Here is a 21,082-nt window from a genome sequence, read left to right on the forward strand (position 1 = left end):
TCCAGTTTCTGATAGAGCCACCCAACCACGTCCTGTATATATGCACACGCATACCTTTTCCTTGGCCGCTTGGCGAGATTGATGGCCCATCCACTTCACACGATCCAGGTGGCTGTGGATGGCATCTCGGATCTCAGCAAATATCACCTCGCCCTTGCCAAGAAGGGGAAAGAAATCCCAGAATTAAGGAAATGTAGTGGTTATAATTGGATGTAATGTTAAACCATGGGGTGAGAATCATGTGGCTCCCCAGATGCTCTTTGACTTCAACTCCTACAATGCTGACAAGGACTGCTGAAATCCAAGAGTCTGGAGGGGTGAATGATTTATATCCCAATTTTAGTATTATATGAGTAATCACTGAGCTCATGAACTACCTTTCCTTTCTCCTGCTCTAAGAAACACGAGGAAATTTACTCATTTTTCACCTAATTCAAGCTTGTCATTATTGGCAAAGCTGGACAAATTGTCCTTAGTCTTAAACATTGTTCAAGGAAACAATTTGAATTCAAACTATTGCTTCTAGCTCCTCTTACCCCATCAAATTTAATATTGATGACATGTCTGGGTTTGCATATATTGAACATCTACAATAAGTTGAAAACAGACTAATGTTTCTGATTTTTCCTTGGGTATATGGCAACAAATATCCACATATTCAACCAAAAACCATTAATCACTGTTACATCCATTATCATCTGCATAGAAATGCAATGCCATGGCATCATCTTTGTAGGTAAGAACCTGCACCTTGAATTGGGACCAGAAAATGAACGGCAGCCAGTGGAGCTTCTTAAACAGGAGGGTTGGCCGCTCTCTGTAAGATTCTTTTAAAAACTAATTTGACCATTACAAGAACCTGTTCCCTTTCTGGTGGAAATCCTTTAATCTACAGTTGTATCTCCCCATCCATGTTCTGGCTCAAACAGACCAGCTAAGCAAAAGAGCATAAACACAGATTATGTTTAATAGGATTTTAACTTAGAAAGCAAGAGAATAGCAAAAAGCAAGTCTGAGTCTAGTATTATTGAATACCTACGAGATCCTTGGCCTTCTGAGGGAAAATCTCCTGTACAACCATCCTCCCAAGTACAGGGCCAAAAAATGTGCTGGTCTCACTCAGGCATTTTCTCCAACGCTCCGACTTCACCTTGGAGTGAAAAAAAAAATTCTCATTGGACACGATTTACTAGAAAGTCTTTCTGAAGTATTAAAAAAGTGGCGAAGGGGCACCAATGTAGGGGCATGGGCTCACCAGCACTCCAAATGCACAAGCTTAACGGGCCAATGTAGCCATGCAAGGAGGAAGCCATAGGTTGGATTATTACTACGAAAGCTTTATTGCGTGACCATAGCAACATCGATAAACATGCATAGAGAAATGAAATCGAAGGATTTATCGCAACCCCCAATAGGGCTGCAGAGTTTTTATCATTTTTGACAGTAAATTGTATACACATTCTCACTGGTTTCCAAAGACAAATCATTTCTTTGGTCTAAGCTAGCTGTACAGTTGTTCATTGGTTCTTTATGATTTTGACTGACATAATAGCATGTGTTGGACCCTAACCATGGTGCAACTATAGCACAACCGTAGTCTATTGTTCTCTGACCATGACTGTCTTAATAAATCAATCTTATCTGTTATTCTGTTGCAAACATAACTCTGGAGCAACTGGAAAACTTGAGGGTTCAAACTATCCACTAGCTAGCCAGTTTTGTCCAGATATATTGTTATCCTTGAAAAATAATTTCCTCTTGAGCACTGTTTTCTCAAACAACCAGCATTTTCTGTAAACAAAGGCACTCTGCAGAAACAGGCCAATATGGCAGTAAAAAGGATATATGGGCATTGGGAACATCCCTGAAAATTCTCTTTTAAAGCCATATCTCCTTCATTCCACTCTTATTCTTTTGCAGAGCTGAAGCCTTTCAGCGAGGCAAATCAAGCAGATTTACAAAAGCAGAGCAAAGAGGCAGTTAATCTTATTGCCACACAATGAACCCCTGTTCTGGCCAATCATCTGTGTATATTCTTCCAACCTAGGGATATATTCTCTGTTGTGATCCCAATTTGGAATGACATCCAAGAGTTGTATCTGTTCAGTTTTTCTAGGGGCCACTGCAAAGGACAGAGCAACTCCACAAGCACATATTATCAAAGTGAAGCAACACAAAAATATCAGTAGCATTATGACAATTGCAATTCCAGATATGGCCAAAGTTTTCAACCATTGCAAGTCAGACAGCCATGAAGTGAGCCACCCTGCCAATCTGAGTTCTGAGTGAATGTGGATCTAGTTGTGTTGACTATTTGGTGTATCTTGGAAACACCCTCCTCATTCTGTCCAGATTCATTAATGTAATGGCAGCAGGAAGCTACACTAGTGGATGTCACCTTTTTATGACCAAATATGGAATCTCTATCCTGAGAAAATTATACTTAATGAGGAACATATCAGTGATTATAGTGACAGGTAGTATTTACCAACAGAGCAGTCACCCCCCTCCCCACCATTCTTTTTGGTTAAAATGGGCTCTGGCATCTATTGCCATCAACCCAAAAGGCTGCCAAGACCCCATGCCTCCCTTGGAATGATTTCTCAGGCCCTCTTGAAAAGGGAACTTCCAGCTTAGTGTTAATCATTGCTGCCACAAATATAGGAGGCAACCTCACCACAGGTGATTCTGTTGTTCCACTATATAGCAGGTCTGTCAGATGCTGACGAGCTTCTTGGAACTGTCTATTTAAGGCTGGGGAGAGATTTCCAACCAGGCAAAGTATCATGTAGATCTGTAGTACATCTCTGAAGGGGGAAAAGATTAAAAAAATTCCTGCAGAGAATGTTTAAGTTGCTTTAAAACATTAGCCTCAAATTGTAACAAGCAAGAGAAATTGTATGTAGCTAATTAAGAGTTCGTGTCTTTAATACCCTACATTCAAACACAGTAAGCTATTTAAACTGCAGCAATTGATGAAAGCCCTAATGATGTGTGCCCTCATGTCTGTTCTTGGTATTTTTCAAGTACACCAGATGAGAGTCTTTCATACCATCAACAGTGAGCTGGGAAGGGTGGGCATCAGTACAGGACTGAAGAAAAATATGTGATCAAAATTCATGGCACAGATAAATACCTCTGATAGTTACTTCTGAAGGTAGGAAGGCATGTCACAGGGATGATTCAAAAAACTCGAATGGGGAATTCTAGTCACATGAATGGGCTGAGAACACTGTTACTGTTTCTTCAATTGAATACGGAGTAACAACACAAGGAGCAGCAATTGAGCTGCTCCATTCATTGAGCTATTCCAGGCTGTTGGGGTATTGCAGCTTGCTCTGCACGTACCTTAATGTTCACTGAACATGTAGTTACTTTTTTTGTATTTCTCACAGCTGCTTCATCAGCAATTTTCATCCTTAATTTAGGAGTTGTCTTCCCTGCTTGTTTGACACTTGTCAACACACATGTTGGTGCCTCAAATGGTATTCCTGTTTCCAGGTATATTTGGCCTGGCAATTCCAAAAATGACACCATTTCCCCCTATCAGCTATAGATTTTGAGATACAATATAATATTTATTATGGTCCATAGACCGATCAGTGAACAAACAGTCTTTAATAAACTCTCCCATCTCAGGAGAAGTTCATTTTCCAAGATTAATGTACATGGTTTCAAGTAATACCCCTATCCGAGGTTAGTTTCTTTTTTAGCCTTGTTACCACTATTTATTTATTTATTTATTTATTTATTTATGGCATTTATATACCGCCCTTCTCACCCCAAAGGGGACTCAGAGCAGCTTACAATATATATTTTCATACAATATATTATATTATTAGCATAGTACAATATCAGTATATATTACTATATTGCACCATACCATTATATTGTAATATTATTAGTAATATTACATGTAATGTAAATATATAATTATAATATTGAATTATTGTTACTAATTGTATTACATTGTATTACACTAAGAGGAACTTTGCCATTATGAGGCTCACGCTGCAGCACTTGTCCTCTAAAAGACATCTAACAATCTCCTGCGGGGGATGGCTGGCCATGCAGGACAAAATTGGATATAAAAGTTGGCTACATTGCACTATGTAATAGTGACACTGCAATAAAATGCGTTCTGTTGTTTCTACTTCATTTCCTTCGCAGGGGCATGGTCTTTGGGAGTAAGGAATTCCAGATAGTCTCCCTCTTAGCAGCTCTGAGGGAAATACATTTACAAGATACAGAACATTTGCCATCTGCTTGTCCATAAGAAATCATGATAACCATATCTAAGAAACTAGAGCAGCTGTGATCTATCTAATGTAATTTTATGAATCAGCGCTCAAACAATTCCAGGAACAATCCTAAAACCCAAGACACCAAGATTTCTTTTGGTTGGGCTTTGCAATTTTAGACAATTAGTATACACCAGGTGTATAATTCATCCACTAAATTCATGCTGTCATTTTCCAACATATGAAAACCATATTTTTGAAAATTCTCTCCATTCGTATTCACGTAGCCAACTTAATGAAGTCATGTTGTCGCTACATAGCCAATCAGATTTGCAGTAAATTCAGAGTGAAGGTGACACCTCCTGTCCTTACTTTGAATAGGATTTTTTTTTCCAGAACATGATCCAAGTTTTTGAATACTAGAGAAACTTTTTTCCAGGATGAGAGGGCCAAGCTTAAAAAGAGAAAATGAATTCGATGTCAAGACTTGGTACATTAGTCTCTCGTGGCCTATATGTGGACTTAGGAGTACATTCATCACTTCCATATTTAGTTTCCCCCATATTTCCTAGCTTTCCACGCTGTTGTAGAATTACTATGACAAGGTACACCTTTAAAAAATGAAATAGTGTAATGATCTGCTTCATAATTCTCAAACTCAATTGCCAAACATAAATGTTAGAAATTCCTTAGTTGCATTTAAGTAATATTTTGTACTCAATTAACTTTATTTTTGAGTGTGTTTGTAAAATAGAGACATTTTACATGCTTCTTTATGTATGACACATGTAGCTAAAATCAATATTGTAGTTTATAACTTGTTCCATGTTATTAATTTTGTGGTTTACTTATTCTTAACACCTCTTGAAGAAGGCAATTAAATATTACCAAAATATGTTTGGCCAATTTGCTATAACAAAACCATCTTTTTCAACATCATGAAACTTTGTCTCTTTTCTGCATTCCCTTGCTCATATCTGAATAGATGACTGCTGTAGTTTCCATACTGGAGAAAAGTGGGAATAGAATGAAATAAAATAGAATTATATCAATACCTTGAGACATGAAGCAAAATATTACTTTTGGCTTTCTATAGATTGGGCAAGATCAGATGTTTTCTTAAACAGAGGAAGGGCCATTCCACACAGTTGAATAAAATCCCACATTATCTGCTTTGAACTGGGTTATATGGCAGTGTGGACGCAGATATTGTGGGTTATTCTGCCTTAATATTCTGGGTTATATGGCTGTATGGAAGGGCTCCAAACATCTATGACCAGATTATTACAAATTTCTGCATTTTAAAGACAAAACTCTGGAAACTAAAATCATATAAAGATTGGGATTGAATTTCTGTAATGTTAAATAATAATATTAATAATCATAATCATAATAATTGCTGCCAAAATGAGAGGGGGTTATGTTAAAGGAGACATGATGGAGATAGAAAACTAAGTCTACCGCTGCTACTTCCACTGCCTTTTCGGTAGCTATTTGATTTATTACTGTACTATTAGGGAGGTATGTTGATGGTACTTTTTATTTTGTTATTTTTCTTGTGTCCTGCTTCATACATGGTTTCTTTGTAGATTAACACACCTACCTCTTGCCCTTCCAGGAGGCAAAGGCAGTCCAATATTGCTTCTCCTTACCTCTTATTTTGCCATGTTGTAATCAGTTGTGACATTCCTTTCAAATAATCCATGTCATGCACAGCAACTTGCTGAGACATGTTCAGCTTTACAGGATGGAAAGCTGCTTGGAGGCATGACAGCCAGTCAATAGCAGGAGCATTTTCCTAAAGCCAGGAATAAAATGGTGACATGATCTCTGAGAAAGGTGATTACACAAACTGTTCCTCTGGAGCCAGAAGGAGGCACCTTCATAAGTCTCTATATATCCCTGTCATTAAGGTGAGTGGATAGTTCAAGCAGGGAGGGTGACAAGAAGCACCATAGCTGAGACACTAAAGGACAGTGCAGTGAATGAGGAAGTCAAGGATTATCATATACAGCAATGGGATGTGACATTGTTAATCTGATTCTGTGGCTACAGTTACATGAAAGTATATGGCACTAAAGGTTTTTCTACACTGTAGAATTAATGAAGTTTTATATCACTTTCACTGCCATGGCCCAATGGTATGGAATCACGGCAGTTGTCCCATTATTACATTATTATTATTATTATTATTATTATTATTATTATTATTATTATTAGGGAGTCCCCAGTGTTACAGCAGGTTAAACCACTGAGCTGCTGAACTTGCTGACCAAAAGGTCAACAGTTCGAATCTGGGGAGCAGGGTGAGCTCCCACTGTTAGGCCCAGATTCTGCCAACCAAGCAGTCCAAAAACATGTGAGTAGATCAATAGGTACCACTTTGGTGGGAAGGTAACAGCGCTCCATGCAGTTATGCTGGCCACATGACCTAGGAGGTGTCTACAGACAATACCGGCTCTTCGGCTTAGAAATTGAGATGAGCACCAACCCCCAGAGTAGGACTCGACTAGACTTAATGTCAAGGGGAAACATTTACCTTTACATTATTTGAAACACAACAAGATTAATACACAGCAAACAAGATCACTATGCTGGTTGTTTTATTGGATCACACGTTGGACACTTCCCAAGTGTCTAGGACTATATGATGTATCGGTGAATAATGCGTGCTGATCCCAATAGGGTGGCCTTTTGCAGCTGACAAATGGCAATTTTGTCAGCACCAATTGTGTTTAAGTGCAGGCCAAGGTCTTTAGGCACTGTATCCAGTGTGCCGATCATCTTTACATTATTATTATTATTATTATTATTATTATTATTATTATTATTATTTGTATCCTCCACAAGGGTACCCTCCACATTATTTTTCCCTCCACAAGAACACTCGAAGCTGCTTTTACAAGGTCTTTAGCCATCTCTGCCAAAGAATGCTGGTGTCTCACTAAACTACAAATCTCATGATTCCGAAGAATTGAACCATGGCAGATAAAGTGATGTTAAACTACATTCATTCTACAGAATAGATGTAACCTCAAGCTGAATAAGACTTACCCTTTTTAGGATTTCAGATCCAAAAGCAAAAGACATAGAGCAAGATTGGTCCACAATAAAAATAGTGTTAAATGCCTGGCTGGGGCATGTTTTACTAGGACCGATGAAATCATCACAGTGTTCTTAAATCTGTATTTGTGGTTGTTGTTATGTGCTGTCTACCTTATGCCCAGGACTGTAGCCAGGATTTTGATTTGGGGGGAAGGGGCTGAGTTTGATTTGGGGGGGGGGGGGGCTGAGGATCTACCCTAGCAAACCTTTTGCATCTTTATCCCAATACCCCCATGCATATGGGATATATAGAGCAGGGTGATCAGTTCATGATATGAATACACATAACAGTTTAAATAATGTACCAGTATTCTCGTGGACCACCCCCCCCCCCTTCCCGGCTACAAGCCTGCTTATGCAAAATTGTTGGGCTGCTCTGGAGTTTCACCCAAACTATGGAGGATCCCCTGCCTTTTCTCAATGCAAGGCAAAACCAGTTTAACCTGGTTTATCCTTCAATAAGATACAGAAGTCCCCAACTCTTATGAAGGTAGTCAGGAATGACTTTTCAATCAACATGAGCTATTGAGCGCGCGTAGATAAGCCCAGAGTGGAGGCAGCAGAAAAAGCAGGTTAACATTTTTTAAAGGATTTCCCCCCTTAATTTTCATTTATGTTAAGTCTCTCATTTTCAATGAGTCTCTTCCTCCTTGTTGCTGGCTCTTCTGCTCGTCACCAAATTCCACAAGGAGGCAGCATGAGACAACCCCATATGACACATTGCCTCTCCCTCCTGTGGCTCAGACTGAGACAGAACTCAGCCAGCAACAAGTAAAATGCAGAAGTCCTATTATGTGGTTCAGAAAAAGGGTGAATTATAACTTTGGCCATCACAGACACACACAAAAAGGATAGCAACAACTTTCCAGCTTGTCAGTGTAATATACGACTACTTATAAAAGCAACTCTTGATATGAAAGAGCCACTTTCACCAGATCTCCAAGATGATCTCGATTTTGTTGTTTTTGCAGCCATTGCTTTTGTTATTCCTCTCACAATTACATTTCTGGAGATATATACAAACCTGCAGCTCTCTGATAGTAGTGAAGTAAAAAAGCATCCTTTTTTCTTGTCGCTTTTTTAAGGGGGTAACAGCCTTCTGGAGGTTCGAGATAAAGGAAAATGCCAAGGGAATGTAGGTGGAAGTAATATTTGTGTTGCCTCCCATAAGTTGTCCTAATGTCATAAGGTATGAGTAGTATGAACGCAGAATCTGTAAAACAAAACCCTTATTCTGAATCATTTTTCATATCAGAGAAATACACCCCCAACACACACACACACAAGACATCCAGAGGTCTCTCTGTTGAGTTCTTTATCTATGCATGTCTTCAAAATGTACCTCAAAGGTTCAACCAGCCCTTTTTCATATCATGTAGGTTCTTTCAGATATGTCATTTTGAAATAATGCAAACATTTGAAAATGACAGAGAGCATAAGGGTCTCTAAACAGGTTTCTGACACTTGAATTGTGATTGTGATAACCTGCCCAAGGGCAAACTATAGGTCTTTACCTGCATTGTAGTACCATCACCAGAGATAGCCAGAAGCTGCAATGGCTTGCACAGCTGTTACGGTCAGGTGATACATGGGGCAATACATATCCATCAAAAACTATAAAGCAATCAGGTTTGGCTTGGTTCCCCACTAGGACTACTTTTGGTTCTCCTAATTATGTTTCCATTCCTCAAACACAAGTTCAGTTTGCAAATCAGTTCCATATATACTCGACTATAAGCCGAGGCACCTAATTTTACCACACAAAAAAACTGGGAAAACGGATTGACTCGGGTGTAAGTCAAGGGTGGGAAATGCAGGAGCTACTGGTAAATTTCAAAATAAAAATAGATACCAATACAATTATATTAATTGAGGCATCAGTAGGTTAAATGTTTTTGAATATTTACATAAAACTTAAGATAAAACTGGCCAACTCTGATTAAACTATTATTCTAACTTTCTCTGATGTATTTGTGCTTTTGTATCCTTCCAATAATAATAAAGAGTAAAATAAATAATAATGATAAAAATAAAATAATAATAATAATAGAGTAAACTAATAAATGTAATAATAACAATAATAGAGTAAAATAATAATAAATATAAAATATCAACAATAATAAAATAAAATAATAAATTTAATAATAATAGAATAAAATGAAAAATGCAATAATAATAAATATAGTAAAAGAATAAATGTAATAAAATAATAACAGAGTAAAATAATAAATAACCTTGACTCAAGCATAAGCTGAGGGGGACTTTTTCAGTCTAAAAACCTGGCTGAAAAACTATGCTTATACTCAAGTATATACAGTAGGTTAGAAACTTGTTCCAATCATATACTCAATAGTTCCTCAGATCGATATAGTACCAACCAAAGAGCACAGGCTGGGTTGGGGTGGAAACAATGTATTGACAAACAATAAACCAACTGCCTATTTTATATGCATTTTCGTAGCCTACCTGGGAATATTTCATTGTTTTCTGAAGATCTGTTTCTGATGGCAACTCAAACTCTGGATGGTCAATCTTAGAAAGGGTGACAGAACGATAAAACATCGTAAGAAATAAGAAAGCAGAAACTGGGAGAAAGTACCATATATGTATATGGTGGGGAGAGAGTACTACATCTTAAGCAGGCAGGGAAGAATATGTTATCAAGAAATTGGGTCCCCAAATTATGAATTATTATCTGGTTCCATTGAGATATACAGCCAGCAGGCACTTGATTTTTCCTTGACTGCTAATAACCTGTCATGAATGTCATTAGAATGTTGCCCCACTATACCTAGGACTTCAGGAGATAACCCCACAATTACCATAATGCCCTAACAATGATTCCACACACCGAACAACGGAGTCAAACCAGAGGTCATGGCAGCTGCCCAATGCTAACACTCCAGATTGCTAACACTCATTGCTACCCATTGCTTCACCAGCACGTATTATTGTCCTTCCCAGTCTGGGGAAGCTACCATAATTAGTATCTATTACCTCAAACCCATCCACATGCTTTCCTTCACACTCCCCAGCAACGGAACCAGCAAGGGCCACAAAACTTCAAACTGGGCATTGACAATTTATTATATGTCCCTCCAAACTGGAGGCCAATTAGCAACAACAGCAGATAGCACATCCCAGCCAACCAGCCTGCAGATCCTAGCCTGTCATGACATGGACCAATTGATACTCAGGGCAGCAGAAGTCCTGTGTTTCAAACTGATAACAGTTTGAAACGGATATGCCAATTCTTTGGAGGACTATCACCACTGACAACCTCTCTGACCACTGAGAATAAAGCCTCTGATTTTGCCTTCAATCTGTCTGTATTTTGTCTGGGCCGGAGGTTTAGCACAGCTGGTAAATCATCAGCAACTATAAGATCTATCAACCGAAAGGTTGCAAGTTTAAAGCCCTGGGTCGGCATGAGCGGCCGACCGTCAGCCCTGCTCACTGTTTACCTAAGCAGTTCGAAAACAGCTTTAGCTGTAATTAGAGAAATTAGGTACCACTAAAAGTGGGGGAGGTGTTTCACAATGCCATAAAGAAAAGGAACATCAGAACATGCTGGAATGAGGAAGTCCTGATGGCTCTTTGTCATAGAGGATGGAGCAACAGCACCCTCTGTGGACTCGAGCCCAACTGTCCATGGCATCGAAACAACACCTCCTTCTATGCTGTCTGTCTGTGTACTGTCTATACAAACGGCATTGAATGTTTGCCATGTATGTGTACTTGTGATCCACCCTGAGTCCCCTTCGAGGTGAGTAGGGCAGAATATAAATAAAGTGTTGTTATTGTTGTTGTTGTTGTTGTTGTTGTTGTTGTTGTTATTATTATCTGGTCCTTTGGAACTTTGGCACTCTGGACCTCGAACCCTTGGTTTTTAGCAGAGCTTAATGATAGATGCTGAACTTTATGCTACAGATGGGGAGTCTCCTGCTGATTGATCAGATGGGATTGTAGCTTCTTTGACACTTATCTCCAATCAGTGATCAGAGATAATAAGTTATTTAAAGCATGGAAATAGTAAACTGTTACTCCAGGCTATGCTTCTAAGAGCACAGCCAAAAAAAAAAAAAAAAAAGAGTCCTGCTCATAGGATAAGATGTAAATGAGGCCATACCCACTTTGCCTGCTATTGGAATGTGTCCCTATGATTCCTTTCCAAATTAGAATTAAACCCTGTGGCTCAAAAGTGAAAATACACATCCCACTAGTTATGAAAACATCTCACATGGAAAGAGCATTTGCTACCCTCAGAGATACTGTTTAATATCCAAACAGACCCAGACGTAACATGCATGCATAAACTGACTCATAAAATGGATCTACCATTAGCCTCACACACATTTAAGTGCATGTCATAGAAAAGTGGCAATGAAGAAGGATGCCAGAAAAAACAAAGTAAACAGAGCAGCAAAGCCCCTCCTTACATGTCTAGGTGAACAGCTTTCACCATGCAGGTTCTATCTCATCCTTCTTTCCCTAAAAAAGTTACATCCTTACACTCCATACACATTTGTGCTCCCCTTCTTTTGTCTCCATCAGCTCTCCACACCATGCCTGCACAATTTCCTCCATGTTTCTCTCTCTTTCTGACTCTGGGAAGGCTAATGAATGCCAAAGCCTTCTAGAAGTTTACTCTGAAGCCACCTCCAACTTCTCATTCAGTCTTCTGGATGATCACATAATTCCCACAGAAAGTGATTAAGGAAGAACTACTTGACCCCTATGTATCAAGTACAAGACTTGAAAGTCAAAACATGTTTCAGACCAGGCTTTTTTTGTATCACCGCTGTAATGGAAAACCTACATTTTATTCTATCTCCCAGTCGTTCATTTTCCTTGTCTCTCAGCCTGATCCCTGATGTCTATAGTCCAGCCTGCTTTGGACAGAAACTTTGCCGCAGAAAGGATGCTCCTATACTTTGTTTATGCAGCCCCAGTCCATAGTCTCTACACTGGTTGATGTGGGAACATACACAGACCAAATGAAGTATCTGCCTCACTGCTCCTTCCTGACTGTAATCCCAATAGCTCGTACAGTTGGCAGCATATGGGCAAGCACTCATGCTATTCCTTACCTGGATAATGTTCATGCTTGGATCAGAAGAACTGGGACCTACGTAGGCTTTGAAGAAAGGGAAAGTATTGTATTTTCCCATGAGTAATCGAAGAGTCTGGTTAAAATCTGTCTCATCCCAAGAGCCTGTGATCTTCCAGCCACCAACCTAGGCAAGAACAACATGAGAAATAAATTACTCACTGAGAACATAACCAATGAAGTAGGAAAGCAGTTAGGTTTTGAGCTGGGAGTACCCACTTTAGATCTGCTATTCAGGCATTAACTCATTCAGGGCTTATGTTGAATGTGAAGAAATGTGTCAATGGGAAGTCAACATTATATATAAGATATATAATATTATATATAAGATATATATAATATATCTCAATACTAATTGTCACAGGACATAAGAAAGAATATACACAGGATATAAAATGAAACAGAATGAAAGGAAAATCTTAATGTTGTCCAGCAGAAGCAAGATATTGTTAAATCACGATTCTCAGAAAAGTTATTATTTTCTACTTCAGATAGTAGTTATTTAATCCTTAAAATCTTCTATAAGTGTTGTCCCCATTATCAATAATAAAGCTATGAGAAAAATATAACAAATGAAAACTTTAAGCCAATGAATTTAAAGGGCACAGCTGCTTATTATGTGCAAATACCGTATATACTCAAGTATAAGCCGACTTGAATATAAGCCGAAGCACCTAATTTTACCACAAAGAACTGGGAAAATGGATTGACTCAAGTATAAGCCAAGGGTGGGAAATGCCACAGCTACTGGTAAATTTCAAAATAAAAATAGATACCAATAAAATTATATTAATTGAAGCAATATTCCTGCTTCTTGGCAGGGGGTTGGACTGGATGGCCCATGAGGTCTCTTCCAACTCTATGATTCTATGATTTTATGATTCTATCAGCAGGTTAAATGTTTTTGAATATTACATAAAACTGCAATTTAAGATAAGACTGTCCAGCTCTGATTAAACTGTTATTCTACCTTCTTCAGTGTAAATGTGTGTACGGATCCTTCCAATAATAATAAAGAGAATAAAATAATAAATGTAATACTACTAATACTACTACTAATAATAATAATAGAATATGGAAATGTAATAATAACAGCATTAATAGAATAAAAGAATAAATGTAATAATAACAATAATAAATAGTGTGTGTGCACGTGAGAGAGAGCGAGAGAGAAGTATATAGTGAGTGATCACCTCGTTTACAATCTGCTTCAAAGGTTGAGCACCTCGAGCTTCAATCTGTTCTGTATCCATGCAAGAAGTATAAAACCGTACAGCTTTCTCCTCCGCTGAGCTTTTAACCTCCAGCTGTGGTTCTTCTGAGAAAGAGAAGGAACATACAAAATGGTTGAAAGGTTACCAAACAATCTACATGACAGAACAAATTTACTTTGAGATGGTGCAAAATAAAACAGATAGTGAAATACTCAAAAGCTGGTTGAAGGCTCAGCTCTTTCAATCTGACACAGATCTAATACTGGATTGAGGGTCTGATCCAGTGCTAGTCATATGTACAGATGTTTAAAAAAAAGACCAGGTGAGCATCACAATGTCCATTGGCATGTAAATGTCTCCCTGTTTGGATTGAGTCATATTCCAAAAATCTATATCACCTAGAAACTCTGCCAGAAATGACAACATACCTGCTTTTATGAAAACACAATGAAGGCCTGATTCTCATATTATTACTCAATATTATAAACTTCTTATTTTTGCAAGATTAATTTATTTTTGGAATGTAGCATCATCCTACTAGCAATCACATCAAAACTTTTTAGTTTTCACCAAAACTGAAAAATATCTTTGGCATAATAATTTATAATTTTTACTGTATTGCATTGGTGGGAACAATAGCCTTCGCATTGATTTTGTATGCTAATACCAGGCTTAGAAAAATTGAGCATCTGGAAGACATAACTGCTTGCAGTCCAAATTTGTTTTGGTGGACTAAAGTTTCACTTAGGGGATTGCCAAGGACTAGGAGAACATTCCTAGATGTAGGTAAATTAAAGGATGACAGGGGGTGCTAATGTTCAAACTACAGGAAAAGAGATTCCATTTAAACATTAGGAAGACGTTTCTGATGTTAAATGCAGTTCAGCCAGAGTTGCCAGGCATCCCGGATTTTAAGGAACAGTCCCGTATTTGAATAAAATGCTCTGTTACATTCTTTCCCAGAACATCAAGTGTTCCGTATTTTCACTACACAGATTTGAGCATCCAGGCCCAGCCAGTCTCTCCCCCTTCTCCTCAGAATCGGAAGTGGTGGAGGCAGGGCTCAAGTGCTGCTTGGATGAGCGTCACTACATCAATGTGGCCCACTTCCTGAACCACTTCTGCCACCCAAACCTGGTGGTACTCCAAATTTTCATGGGGCTGGAGGTCCCTAGCGTTGCCTTCTTCACCACAAGGGCAGAGAGGAGCTCTGGGCCCTCCCTTCCTAGAATGTCCCTTATTTTCACCTTCAATATCTGGCAACTCTGAGTTTAACAGTGGAATACAGTGATATCTTGAGTTAAGAGTTTAATTTGTTCCATGACTAAACTCTTAACTCAAATAACTCTGATCTCAAAGTGAATTTTCCCATTGAAATGCTGTTAATCCATTCCGCCCCCCCCAAAAACCCCCAATTATTTTGTTACATGTTTTTAAATAAGAAAATGTACTATATAAATGGCAAATAATGTATAAACGCACATTCGCGTAGAAGAATAAAAAAGAAAGATAAACTTTAAAATGGTAGAAGCACAAAGTTGTGGCAAGGCAAGGAAGAAAATCTGGATGTTCCATTGTGTCTTTGATTAGGCAGTTCACCATAAATCCATCCCGTCCCTATTTTAAGTTTTGCATTTTATTTCGGCCCTTTTATTGGCTTCCTCGACACTTTTGCCAACGGTTGTCCCTAGCCCATGTTCACTCAGCCTCCGCACTCTCCTTTGGCTCCATTAGGATTTATCTGCACTCATTGAGCCTGAACTCAATTATGACCTTCATCTCAGCCTATTGTTTTATGATGCTGTTTTATGACTGTTTTGACTGTGCAATGGTTTATTGTTTTATTGAGTGTTTTTAACTGTGTCTTTGTTTTTATCTGTAATTGTTGGGCTTGCCCCTCGGGGAGATGGTGGCAGGGTATAAAAATAAAGTTGTTGTTGTTGTTGTTGTTGTTGTTGTTGTTGTTATATAAGGGAAAAATGTGTGTTGGTCAATGTAACAGCAAGACAAAAGTGACAGGTTCATTCCCATTGAAATGCATTGAAATGCTATTAATCTGTTCTGCCCCCCATCCATTTGGGAGAAGGGCATGTTTTTAAATAAGAAAATGTACTTTATAAATAACAAATAATGTCTAAATGCATGTTCACATGGAATAATAAAAAAGAAAGATCAACTTTAAAATGGTAGAAGCACAAAGTTGTGACAAGGAAGCACAAAGTGAAGAGGCAGACACATCATTTTCTACATACTGTACTAATTCCAGCCTCCCTCCCTCTCTTGCTCTCCCCTCCTCTCTCTCTTCATGAAGCCAAACATACCAGGAATAAAAACCACACAAAATCAAATAACCCAAAGTTCTCAAAGTGGACAAGAGCAAAACGCACAGCAATCTCCCAAAATGGACAAGAGCACAAGGCACAGAGGCTGCTCCCTTGAAGCCTTAAAGCCCTTTACTCTCACTCTAGTGCTCTCTCAGGCACTTAAATCAAAATGCTGTTCATATGTCAAAGCAAAATATGGGCTGAGAGACAACTCTTCATTGAAAACACTCTTAAGTCAAGATGCTCTTAAGTTGAGGTTCCACTGTATTCTGCCTGGGAGTGTGAAGAAGTCACTTTCTCTGGGGGGTTTTAAGGCAGAGACTGGATGGCCATATTTTTGGGAGAGCTTTTATTGTGTATTCCTGCTCAGCAGAATGGAGTTGGACTGGGCGGTCTTTATGGTCTCTTCAAATTCTATAATTATAATTCCAGAGTAAAATAGACTGAAATGAAGTTACAAAGTAAGCTACGGTCTGACAATAAAGATGTGAGGAAGTCTTACATTATAGCACAGAAAAGCAGAAGAATGCTTGTGATGCTGATCAACAGGAATAAGAGGAAATAATGGGTTGCACACACATAGAGCTAAAAAGAGGGATGACTACCTAGAAATCTGGGGCTAAATGATACATCCAAGGCAGAGGCAAGAAGGGATAAACACTGCTAACAAAAGGAAGGGAGAAGGCAAGGGAAAGAGTGGCTAAGCCAAGAATCCAGTCCTAGCAATGGATATTCTTCCAGTGACAGCTTATCACTGAAGTATTCGATGTGATCAGGAATCCAAAAGGTTAATGTCTGAATTTCAAATGGAGATTAGTACTAACTAGACAATTCTTTTACTGTAGACTTCTGCCCATGTATTTTATTTTATTTCAAGCTTAATTGAAGGGTTCTTTTGGATGGTTCTGGTCCAGCTTACCTATCCGAATGTATCTCCCTCTATGAGACAGAGTATTAAGATTGGCTGAGGGGGTCCTGCTCTCAGTCCCACCACCTTCACAGGTGTGACTGGTGGGGATGAGAGACAGGGCCTCCTTCATGGTGGCATCTTGGCTGTGGAACTCCTTCCCCAGTGGGATCACATCGGCCCCCTCCCTCCTGACATTCAGGAAATTACTCAAAATGTGACTTCAGAGAGTGAGATGAAGCAGACAAGATTTCAGGATTGGTGCAATGTCCAATGTTTTATGTTATGTTATTTATGTTTGATGTTTTATAGTTCACTGATGTCAATTTATCATTATATGCTATTTTAAATGTGTGTTGTTTTATATTTTGTGAAGCCATTTACTTTGTTGTGAACAGCTTTGAGTCTCCGTAGGGGTAGAGAAAATAGGTAAATAAATAAATAAATTTTGGTAAACAAGGTGGTAAACACTGTCTTGAAATCTGGAATAAGAGCAAGCGCTTAGATGGAGGGATATTGAGTTCAACTGGTATTGTGGCCAAATATTTTCTTAATTAAAAATCTGTAAAATTGCTTAAGGTTCTATCCATATAGACATGTGTTTTGGCACAAGATGATACAGATGCCAAAAACTGACGATCTACCACCAGCTGTCCCTGTAAATGATGCTATGTGAAGAAGGGGGTACTTCCATCTAGAATCATTCCTGGGGGCACTAGAGGCTATATTTTCAAAACACAGCAGAGCTGAAATCCGCCATACCATTGGCATGGCTTTTTAAGAGTTTAAAACAAAGGAAGAGCTTTCTTTGAACATCTTCCTAATAGTAGAAGTCTTCTCTGGACATGAAGCAATTTTCATCAGTGCTCTGAAGGTCAGCAACAGTTTTTTTTCCAACTTTGTAAGAGAGATTGCATTCCAGTAAGTGGGCACAAGCAGAAATAATTCAACTATAATTGATTTTATGTGTCCAATCAGCAACTTGTCTGATACTCTGTAGAACAACACCACCCACAAGATGGTTCTACATAAACCAAGAAACTTGCTGCATCAGCAGGGAAGACATCAGAGGAAGAGACCAGGTGGTAAGAAAGAAGGATTTAAAAGGACTGATATGAGCATATGTAGTTACTTATGCCTTAAACCTTTTCTCCTTTGAAGGTCCATTCAGAAGACAGCTCCAATATATCAAAAGATCATAAATTAAACTGTAAAATAGACTTCACGTTCTGCTCAAGGTTTATCTTTAAACTTTGAATGTATGTTTTTATAGGTGGTGGACTTACAAGAAGGTGAAATATTTACATGTTAGTTCTGTTGGAAGTGCAGCAATGCTTATAACTGTAAATTCAAGAATGCTTTAGAGAAGGCAGTAGCAAGATGACTAGATAGTTTGCTCAAAGTGTCCTTCCCCACTGTCCATTCATCTTGACCCTGCTGTGATGGATATTGATACTTTTAGAGATATTTTGCCACCAGCATTGCTAGAGATAAAATTTTAAAAATCACAAAGGCGTTTCTTGCAGAGATGTTTTGTTGGATATTATTGATAAGGAATTAAATCATAAATATGGACAACTACGTTGATATATAGTAACAGCTGCAGAAACATTGCCCAGACGGAAATACCAATCATTGGACAGAAACCCCAATGATAAAAGATTGAGTTGTTAAGAGTGCTGTGCTTGTTCAAATTGCCAAACTAAAACATATCTTAAAAGATAAAATAACTGCATTTTTGTACAATTTCAAACTGTGGACTTTCTGAGCAATAAGAAATCCTACAATGTAATAATCTGTGTTTATAGTTACTGAAAATTCTAATCAATTCAATTCAGTTGGATCTGTAATGTTAGAATATTATTATTATTATTATTATTATTATTATTATTATTATTTTGTCCTTAGTTTTTCATTTTCATTACAGTTTGGATTGGGGTGTATGTGTGTGTGAGCCACAGTCCTTGTTTGTTGTCCATAATGTTTGGTTATTTTGGGTATGATGCCATGGCACAGTGTTGTAGTAGTGTTAGTTTAATTAAGTTTTAGCTTTTAGTCATCTATCTAGATCTGTATCATTATTTCTCTTCTTGTTTCTGTTTACTCTCTTTTTCTCTTCCTTTTTGATTGTTGAATGCCTTGTGGGTTAATTAGAAGGTTTGCACTAGAGCGTTTGTGTTAAAATTAATAAAGAAACATAGTAAACTCTGAATGCATGCAGACCTTCTTAAGAATGATGTGAATATTATTGGTGCCAATGGGTGCATATTAGTTCTGGTGACAAATGATATCAATTTTATGATCGCAATGTTGGTTACTTTCTCTTACTAAATGTCAGAAGGAAAGACCTGCAAGGGACTCTGGTTATAGTAGTAACCCATCTGTCTCACCTAAGAGCCTCTTCATAATAAGCTGGTTTTCTTCCAAGAGTACATCAAAGACATTCACCAGTGGCATGTTCATCCCTTGTGTATAGTTAGCATTCCAGTTACCACAGGTATAACTGAAGAAATCTTCACAAGGATCGATGGTATGATTATGGGCCTTCAGAAACCTTGCCAGAAGCAGAAGACACGTTGTTGTGTTGCAGGTTTCTAGGAAAATGTAAAAAGAAAACAGTGATGAACAATAAGTAGACTGCTTACAATTAGACAGAAATAAGAGTGCATTGGGACTTATTCTGAAGATCCATTCCTGTTTGTGTAAAAGGAGACATCTTGGTATGGATAATTCTTTCTGTTTTCCAAGTTTTTAGACTGGATGTTTTGTTGTTCTCCCTAGACTCATTTACAAAAAGATGACATAAAATATTTCCCAAAAATATATTTACAAGAAGATGACATAAAATATCCCAAAAGTTAACTGTGTATCCAATAATCTTCTTCCTTGATTCTATAATTGCTGATAGACCTGTGCATTGTATGTTTTATTTATTTATTTATGACATTTATATGCCGCCCTTCTTACCCCGAAGGGGACTCAGAGAGGCTTACAAGATATATATACAGACAATATATTATATTATTAGCATAGTACAATATCAGTATTATATATATAATATATAATATATAATATATAATATATATATATTATATATTACTATATTGCACTATACCATTATATTGTGCTATACCATTATACCAATATTACCCTGTTTCCCCTTCCACTCCCTCACCCCTATTGTGCTTCATCATTTATATTTACATTTTAAATGTACTAAAAGCACCAAGTTCGTATGAAACTGTGACTTTTATTTTCTGTGCTGGTCTATGACCGAAATAAATGATTTGATACAAAGCCCTATCAAATGCCACTTTTGAAGAGGCATATCTATACAATTTAGAGTACTTCATTTTAGTTTATTGTAAGTCAACTTGGGCCCTGAGTTAAGAAAAAGATGGGCTATTTAATAAACCAATATAGTAAGCTCATTGGTTAGTGAATGAGAAGGAGTTAAATCAGATCATTGCCCAACCAGTCACTTTTAGGTAAGTTAATGGGATAGTCAGCTGAAATTGCAGCTGACCTAGCAAAGTGAGCTGTTACCTTCCACGCGGTTTTGTAAATTCTGATAGTAGAACTACAGAGAGTCCAGTAAGGTGTTTGCATCACTTTCAAAGTAACCTATTTTTAGGTAAGCCTACCATTCACCAGATGGAACCAATTTGGATCTGTGCAGTGAATGGGATCTTGAGGTAACAGGTAAGGAATCAGAAAGAGAAACTATGGTTTCTGAACACCAACAGATAGTATCTGGGAAAACCAAGACCTTTATATCTAATGTGGAGCTAATAGTATAATTTTTCCTGTTTGATTTTCTTCAGCATTCTCAGGAGAGTTGAAGAGTGGCTTGGAAGGCAAGGAAACAAATGAGCATCTTGAGTCTTTATAATAGCAGAAAGTCCTTATATGGTTTTGTGTGTCTGTGCCTATGCATCATGTGAAAATATCTAACTGAAGTTTGCTGGAACGAGATTTCAACTGGCAAAAGATTGCTGTATTCAAGCTCCATTCTCCTGTATCCTGAGTTTCTCAACCCAATTTGACCACTTTGTTGTCCACGTGGACAAAAGCAGATTTTGGAACTGTAGCAAACCAAAGTTGATCAATATGAGTTAGGTGATATCCCTTAAGCAGATTCTGGAACTGTAGCAAACTAAAGTTGATCAATATTACTTGGG

At 38.0% G+C, this 21,082-nt stretch overlaps 1 protein-coding gene across 2 annotated transcripts in view; it reads right to left on the reverse strand.

Annotated features, from left to right (window-relative positions):
* The window catches only part of KEL (Kell metallo-endopeptidase (Kell blood group)), a 55,190-nt gene that overhangs the window by 17,329 nt on the left and 16,779 nt on the right, over window positions 1–21,082 (reverse strand). For both annotated transcript variants that reach the window (XM_060762674.2, XM_060762673.2), the window contains exons 4-12: window positions 19,292–19,495; window positions 13,650–13,774; window positions 12,437–12,583; window positions 9,813–9,878; window positions 8,371–8,559; window positions 5,894–6,039; window positions 2,678–2,807; window positions 1,040–1,150; window positions 55–153 (exon numbers count right to left, since the gene is read on the reverse strand). In XM_060762674.2, coding sequence (XP_060618657.2) covers window positions 55–153; window positions 1,040–1,150; window positions 2,678–2,807; window positions 5,894–6,039; window positions 8,371–8,559; window positions 9,813–9,878; window positions 12,437–12,583; window positions 13,650–13,774; window positions 19,292–19,495 — 1,217 coding nt within the window. The remainder of the gene's footprint in view (window positions 1–54; window positions 154–1,039; window positions 1,151–2,677; window positions 2,808–5,893; window positions 6,040–8,370; window positions 8,560–9,812; window positions 9,879–12,436; window positions 12,584–13,649; window positions 13,775–19,291; window positions 19,496–21,082) is intronic.

The sequence above is a fragment of the Anolis sagrei genome, chromosome 2, assembly GCF_037176765.1.
Source record: "Anolis sagrei isolate rAnoSag1 chromosome 2, rAnoSag1.mat, whole genome shotgun sequence".
Lineage (NCBI taxonomy): Eukaryota > Metazoa > Chordata > Lepidosauria > Squamata > Dactyloidae > Anolis > Anolis sagrei.